This window comes from Galeopterus variegatus, unplaced genomic scaffold, assembly GCF_000696425.1.
Source record: "Galeopterus variegatus unplaced genomic scaffold, G_variegatus-3.0.2 Scaffold511, whole genome shotgun sequence".
Lineage (NCBI taxonomy): Eukaryota > Metazoa > Chordata > Mammalia > Dermoptera > Cynocephalidae > Galeopterus > Galeopterus variegatus.
The window spans coordinates 563,778-572,018 of record NW_007726622.1 but is presented as its reverse complement, the minus strand read 5'-3'; the positions used below and the strand labels follow the sequence as shown (position 1 = coordinate 572,018).

The window sequence follows — 8,241 nt, the reverse complement described above, 5'->3', positions numbered from 1 at the left end:
AAAAAAAAAAAAAAAAAAAAAAAAAAAAAAAGCAGTATTTATAAAAGCAAAAAGTTTAAAGCTAAATACCCATCAAAAGGAGACTAAATAAACTACAGTACATTCATACACTGCAGAAAAATGAGGCAGAGAATAACCTCTAAGCTACAAGCAAGATTTGGAAGGTATAGCACCATTTAGGCAAAAATAAAACAGACAAGAAAATACTTAGAGGAAACTGGGTTGGGGAAAATAGAAGGTCAGCATGGAAACCAACTTGTGCGTCAGAAAGTAAGGAAATGTACTTATTAATCAATATTTCTTCATCCCCCCCCACTACACTTTCCAATACAAAGAAATTATAAATGTATAGGTGATAGATATCCCGATTACTCTGATTTGATCATTACACATTGTATACATGCATCAAATTATCACTTGCACTCCATAAATATGTATAATTATATCAATTAAAAAAAAGAAAAAATGCTCAAAGACTGATGGGGCATGTCAATAGAACACAGAAGCAAAATTTGTGCTGTATTTGAGTATCAAAATGAACAATGATAGACATGGTTATTACACATTGAATGAGGAAATTACAGTTAAACTTTTTTAAAGGAGGGTACTCACCTTCACAGAAAAATGTCAATAATGGAGAAGGAAGGATAGAATAGAAAAATCACTTTTTTACAACCATCTTAGAAATAAAGAATTCACCAATGAACACTAATACTGGGTGCAAAACTGTTAAGGACAGGATATTCTCATTCTCAAATAAAACCCCCAGACTACTTATAAATTTCAAAGGTGAAAGGGTATTTTCACAAGCAAGAAATCTGGTGGATAACATCTTATATACGTTATCTAATTCCAAAGTGCCAACAATAGGACAAACCAGTATCAAGTACCATGTGACATTAAGGACACCACACCATCTATGAAGGATTCTTGACAAAAATGTTTAACCTGAAACCAATAATGAGACAATCGGACAAATCCAAGTTGAGGGATGTCCTACAAAACTTTCATGGGCTCTTCAAATAGGTCAATGTCAGAAAGAACACTGGGAACTGTTCTGGATAAAAGAACACTAAAAAGATGTCATAACTAAAGCAATATATGATCCTTGACTGGATCCTGGACCCAGTACAAAAACAAAAATCAACTATAACTGCTAGGGAAGATATAAAATGGTACAACTGAATTCGAACTGAGTCTGGCAGTTCCTCAAAAAGTTAAACACAGAGTTACCATATGACCCAGCAATTCCACTCCTAGGTATAAACCCAAGAGAAACGAAAACATGCTCATGCAAAAACCTGTTCACCATTGTTCACAGCAGCATTATTCTTAACAGCCCAAAAGTTGAAATAACCCAAATGTCCATCAACAGATGGGTGGATAAACAAAACGTGGGATAGCCATATAATCGAATATTATTCAGCCATGAAAAGGAATGAAGTACCAATACATGCAACAACACGGATGAACCTCAAAAACATCACACTAAGTAAGAGAAGCCAGTCACAGAAGATCACATATTATATGATTATATTTATACGAAATGCTGAGAAAGAGCAAATCCACGGAGACAAAGTAGATGAGTGGTTGCCTATGGGTGGAGGTAGGGAAGGGAAGTGATTGTTAATGGGTACAGGGTTTCTTTTTTACAGTAATGAAAATATTCATCGTGGTGATGGTTGCACAAATCTGAATATAATAAAAACCCCTGAATTGTACACTTTAGGTGAATTGTATGGTGTGTGAATTATATCCCCAAAAAACTACTTTAAAAAACACAACTTTAAAGGATACATTATTCAAATACCTGTTGCCTTGGATTTAGTGTTCCCCCAAAACATGACCCCCACTGTGACAGTGGTAAGAGGGTGGGAAATCCTATCATGATAATTGAAAGGTGGGGCCTTAAAGAGGTGATTGAATACCTGTTGCCTTGGATTTAGTGTTCCCCCAAAACATGACTCCCACTGTGACGGTGGTAAGAGGGTGGGAAATCCTATCATGATAATTGAAAGGTGGGGCCTTAAAGAGGTGATTAGATTGCAGGACCACACCACAAAGAATGGATTAAAAATGGTGGTCATGGGCATGGTTCTGAGGACTTTAAAAAGAGAGTGAATGAGCAGGTTAGTCTCTCTCTTGCTCTCTCTGCTCCGCCATTTTCTGCAATGTGAGACCACTGGGTCACTGTTGCGACCACCAACACCCTCAACAGATATGTTCCCTGCACTGTGTACTTCCCAGACTCTGAAACTGTAAGCAATAAATTTCATTTTCTTATAAATTACCACAGATCCATGTACTTTGTTATAAACAACAGAAACTAATACACCTTGGGAAATTTGAAAGTAGACTATATATTAGATGATAGTATTGTTATCAATGTTAACTTTATTGAGCATGACAACTGTATTATGGTTATGAAGGAACGTGTCTTTACTCTTAGGAGATACTTGCTAAAAGTGTTTATCACTGATTTATCATAATTCCATAACTTAATCTTAAATGTTTCAGCAAAAACCAGATATATGAGTGTGTTCATACATGTATTGTGTGTGCCCATGTATGTGAGAGAACAAGAAAAAGCAAAGGTGGCAATGTATTGATAACTGGTAATCTAAGTGAAGGATATACAGGTGTATACTATACCATTCTTTCAATCTTCCTGCAATCTGCAATTTTTCAAAATAAAAACTTGGGGGAAACTCCAGAGAAGAATAAGGTTTACATCTGTACAGCGATCTAAGGGTTTCTTAGCCTGTGAGAATGCTATTGAATATTGTCAAACACCTTATTTTATCCACAGTAGGATGTCACTGTTCTTTGTTATGGCGAGATACAGACCATCACTTTATATATAACACATCTCCACCTTTTTCAGCATTAATATACGGTAAGTGAAGTCCACCAATAGGGACAGCATATGAAATTAGTGTCTAAATGATCTGTGCATTCAGGCACATTTCACTAATGGGTGAGCAGGTTTCTTATAAGGAATCATATGGTAATCATCAACACAGCATTCAACTCCTATTACCTAACTTTGAGGTTTTTTCTGTTTTGAAAGATTATATGGTGTCTAATTAAAAAGAAAAAAATTAGACTCAGGTTTAAGGTGCCTCTGGTGTTCTGAAATTATTCTGAAAGGTCATTTAATTTAAAAGAACTTCAAACTTGAAAATTTTCATTCATGTATTTATTCCACAGTCAAAATAAATCATAATTTAAAGCAATAACATTTTTAAAAGATAAAGGAGAATTTGTGGCAGAGCTGTACCAACAAAACATACACCAAAGTACAACACTAAACAGGTGTTCTCTGTTCCCATAGTGGAATAAATACACAACAATTATACATAAAATTTCATTAAAGGTCTGAGATGAGGCAAATAACCCTTTGAAATAAACTGCCCAATGAATAGAGGCAGGCTACAAATAATTTCTATTAACATTTTACTGCAAGATGGAAAAATTCCCAAGGTGACTGCTAGCTCAAACCTCTCATTTCATGCCTAGCCTTGCCTTCTGTCTTCCTTCCTCAGTCACATCCAAATCCAGAAGGCTTCTGTACCTCATGCTCAAAAATGCAACCCCAAGTCCCTGAGGTCCTCAGCACAGACTGATGTTAATGAGCCTGTGGAACCTTCATCCAGAACCTCTAGGGAAATCAAGAGCCTAAACAGAACAGTGTCATTTCTTTAAACAGTAATATTAACTGTCAAATGAGCTCTGACAGGCAATATGCTTTTCATAAACAAACCAAAATATTGTCTTCATCTCTATTTTTCTTGGAAAAATGACAAGTTGGCCATCCAAGTTAAAAAAAAAATTTAACAGAAACAATGGAAAATGAAAATTCAAAGGGTTTATGCCAAAAAGCAAACCAGTCCTCTGCAGCTAACTCATTTGTTTTTGGGCTGTGAAGCCATGTAGAGGGCAATCAGGCAGTAGATGGTCCCTCCCACAGTCAGCGCCATGGTGGTCCGGTAAAGCATTTGGTCAGGCAGGCCTCGTTTCAGGTGGATGGGCACACCATCGGATTTCTTGAAAGCAAGAATTAACAAGGGCATGGTTGATAAGAAAAATATTTTACAATTTTAGGCTAACAAAAACAAATTTGTCTACTTTGTAACTAATTCATCAACACATCACAGTGGAAAAAGCCCTAATCCATCAGAATGCTAACTGAAATACTGGTATATTTTCTTATAAATGTAGCTAAAGCTTTAAGTCCAAAGTCATTCTCCAAAATGCAGCCTCAGGGAACATTCATGCAACAAATTCCAAATTTCTAAGGCATTTACTATATATTGTGTAACTAGGAAAGGAACACTGGTAAATTTCTTTAAAGGCAAAGGTAATCAGCAGCTAAATAAAGATGTGCAGGCATAAGAAATACTCATCATTCAGTTCTACCTGTAGTTTGACCTCTGATCATGAGGGGACAAGCAGTCAATTAACGGCAGAGTATAGCAGGTCAATTAATAGGTTCAAGTCCATTTTGTATTCACCTGCCTTCTTTCTGCCAAACTGTGAAGCCCCAGATTAAAAACCAGATTCCACAAGACATTTAATTCATTATTTTGCATAGTCTCCAAAATCCCTTCCCACTGCATCTCAAAACTATAAATGCCCTCTCAAATCTAAATTATCAGATAAAAAGGGACTAAATTGATCAAAACAAAAGTGCTCTATCTCCAAGCCCTGAATCTGGACATATTTCTGAGGAGGGGGCAGCTACCTTGTAGCAATAGCATAACAGGCACCGCCCCTCCCATGGTACCTGCTTGTGCGTCAGAAAGTAAGGAAATGTACTTATTCATCCCCCCCCCACTACACTTTCCAATACAAAGAAATTATAAATGTATAGGTGATAGATATCCCGATAGTGACAGTAGGTCACTAACTTCTCACTTATCTGTAGATTAACTTCAACAATATTTTAAATTCCAATTCTGGCTTCTCTTTGCACACCAGCAAACCCAAAAGGCATCCTCTACTGCCAGCAACAGCTCAGTGAATTTAGTATCAAGCAAACAAAAAACAATTAGAAGAATACTCATTGCCAAAAGTCACCGCATGTGTCACAAAGCCAAATACATATTGAATTATTCAGTGTCATTATACATTCTATTGCTTCCTCCATGTAATGGATGATCAGGAGCTATATGTGCATTTTGAAAACCTGCATACCCTTAAATCCTGATGAAGAAATTAACCACCCTTCCTCTTTTATAGTATCTACCTATATAAAGTTCTATTAGTTTATGGCTCAAAGTAAAATCAAGAGAATTCTATTTAAAGAAAAAAAAGGAGGTTGGGTAGTAAACTAGATTAAGACACAGGTTCATAAGGGATTTTTCAAGCTTATTTATTTCACAGGCCTCTCTGTTCTAGAGTGTTTTCTCTCACCTGGAAAAACTTCTGCAGCTCTGGAACTTTGTTTTTCCCAGCATAATCATATGCAGTGGAATCAGAGGCTAGTTTAGTTGGTGTGGCAAATATGATAGGTGGTGCTTCTGTGGAAACCACAGGCTTTAATCCCTGTAGAAAAGAAAGGAAAATGGCAACTTGAAAGTGTGTCTGGACATCTGAACAAACCTTTCAAGGAGCAGGCTGTCTGGCATAGTGGAGGCAGCCACTTAACCACATGAGAGGAAAGGAAAGTTTCTCTGACTGTACATTACAAGGCCTGTAGTTGGTCCTCAAACTTTTGACAAAACACCATAATCCATTTTCCCAGAGCAAATCCGGTCAAGAATTCCCTGCCATTAAGATGGGGAGACTGGGGAGGAAGAGGAGCAATCAACAAGAAAGACCCAATCTGAGCTTCAATTAATACCTACTGTTTTTTTTTTGGGGGGGGGGGGGGGTTTGGCAGTTGGCCAGTAAGGGGATCTGAACCCTTGACCTTGGTGTTTAACACTGATAACCTGTATGAACTTTTGATTAGATTTCATAAGGGACCTGGCTGTCCCTTTTCTCCTCGGGTGAGCTAATGTACCAATATGGAATGTCTAACCCCAGAGAGAACTTCAGAAACTTTCCCGAACACATAGTAAAGAAACATCTCAATCTTGAAGAGCCTGTAATGATTTAAAAAACAAAAGCAAACAAACAAACAAAAAAAAAAAACCCTTGTTTTTCAGAACCGGAAAACAAAAACAAATCATAAAGTAACTGAACTTTCCTGCATTAATAAACCTGTAAGTTAAAAACATAGATAGTAAAAGGGTGGGGCAGGGAGAGGGAGTACTGACACATCCACATTAGTCTTGAAAACATTATGCTGAGTGAAAGATGCCAGTTGCAAAAGACCACATATTGTATCACTCCATTCATAAAAAAATCCAAAACAGGGAATTCCAGGGACAGAAAGTAGGTTAATGGTTGGTTAGGGCAGGGGGTAGGGGACAGGGGGGTGACAGCTAAAGAGTACAGGTTTCTTTCTGAAGTGATGAAAATGTTCTAAAATTAATTGTGATAGTGGTTGCACATATCTGTAAATACACTAACCACTGAACTATATATTGTAAATAAGTGAATTTTATGGCATGTAAATTATATCTCAATAAAGCTGAAACAAAGAACCTAAAGGAAATTCTGGTTTTTTATCTGCAAAGTAAACCTATAGTGACAGATATATAGAGGGTTCTCCAAAATACCTGCAGATTAAAATGAGGAGCTAAGAGTTAGAAACCATTAAAATTATCCTTTTATATTATATTAAATTCTAAATAGGAAAAATAAAATTTTAAAGTTGGAAAGCAGAGTTCAAGCCCAGGCTCTTCATTTTACAGACGAAAAAGGAAATATCTTGCCCAAATTAATACAGTCATCAGACCCCTGGTTCTTGTTTCTCAAAGAAATCTAAATTTACCTGTAATTGACAAGGCCTATTCTTAAGATCAGATATTGAAAACTTCAATGTTACTCCCACCAGGCAGGAATTAGGATCAATAGGGCAGCGAAAAGGATTAAAGTAAACTTGGTTTCTATTTCTTCTCACACAATCTAGTAAATGGGAATGATAGGCTGTTTTCTGTAATGCATTCACCCATTTAACATATATTACTGATCATTTACTCTATACTAGAAATACACAATGAATAGGACAGCCACAATCTCTGTCATTACGGATATAAATGTTATGTGATAACAGCAGCTAATATCTAGTTAGCTTTGTTATGTGCCCAGCATCATGTTAAGCATTTCACATACATTGCCTCATTTAATTCTGACAGCAATTCTAGGGAGATATTACAATTCCCATTTCACAAAGGGGAAAACTGGATCGGAAAGGGTAACTTGCCTAAAATAATACAGCAAAAAGACCGAGCCAAGTTTTGAAACTCATGCCTCTCTAAAGTCCAGAGCCCTGGCTTTTAAGTACTCGCATCCCACCCTCCCATCAACTGTTGCTTAAAAACAACAATCCATTTAAAGAGAAAGTATGGTCAGTAAGGTGTTGGCCTACATTTGGTATATACCACACTCAGAGACTCAGAAGGAGTCAGCGAGGCCCTGCTACTGAGATAACAAGGCTAAAAAGAACCTCTATTAGAACGGGAGAAGTTATATATTCCCTTTTATCATTCTGTGAGCTCACTGTATTTTCTAATGATCATTTCCCCTTGGATGCAAAAATTAAAAAACCCTCTCAACCAAGCATCTCCAGAAATGGTTTCAAAGTAAATTCATGTTTTGACAGGATGAATATAAGAATATTTTTATAAGGGATTATACCTGACTGCTTTGTGTTTGTTCACCCATGCAGCAATTCAAAACTACAGCAAAGTTTCTGAACAGTACCATTTGAAAACAGGAGTATCAACCATCTTAAGAGTTCTAAATAACTCCATATTTCCATTTATAATATTGTAAACATTCAGAATACAGAATTTAAAGTTGCCTATAACCTCATCATCTTATCCCATCAATTATTATAAATTTTATATTCTCCAATCTTTTTTCATATTTTTATTTTAACAACTTTATAGTCAGTGTAAAATCCTACATTCTGCTTTTTTCATTTATAATAATTATTTTTTTCAAATTCCCACACAATCTTCCTGTCACTAAATTTACTCTTCACAACAACCCTGTAAATGAGGTACTATTCACCCATGTTACAGATAATTAAAACAAAGCTCAAATATTCCATAAGGAAGATTGGATTCAAACTCACATGTTTTTATTATACCATACTATCAATAATTCAGCTGTCTTGGACCCATG

The 8,241-nt window shown here is 36.2% G+C and overlaps 1 protein-coding gene across 1 annotated transcript in view; it reads right to left on the bottom strand.

The window, feature by feature from the left end:
- Positions 1-3,184: 3,184 nt before the first annotated feature.
- LOC103587990 (cytochrome c oxidase subunit 7A-related protein, mitochondrial) overlaps positions 3,185-8,241 on the bottom strand; it is a 12,093-nt gene continuing 7,036 nt past the window's right edge. The window contains exons 2-3 of the mRNA XM_008569559.1: positions 5,416-5,547; positions 3,185-4,046 (exon numbers count right to left, since the gene is read on the bottom strand). Coding sequence (XP_008567781.1) covers positions 3,906-4,046; positions 5,416-5,547 — 273 coding nt within the window. The 3' untranslated portion in view covers positions 3,185-3,905. The remainder of the gene's footprint in view (positions 4,047-5,415; positions 5,548-8,241) is intronic.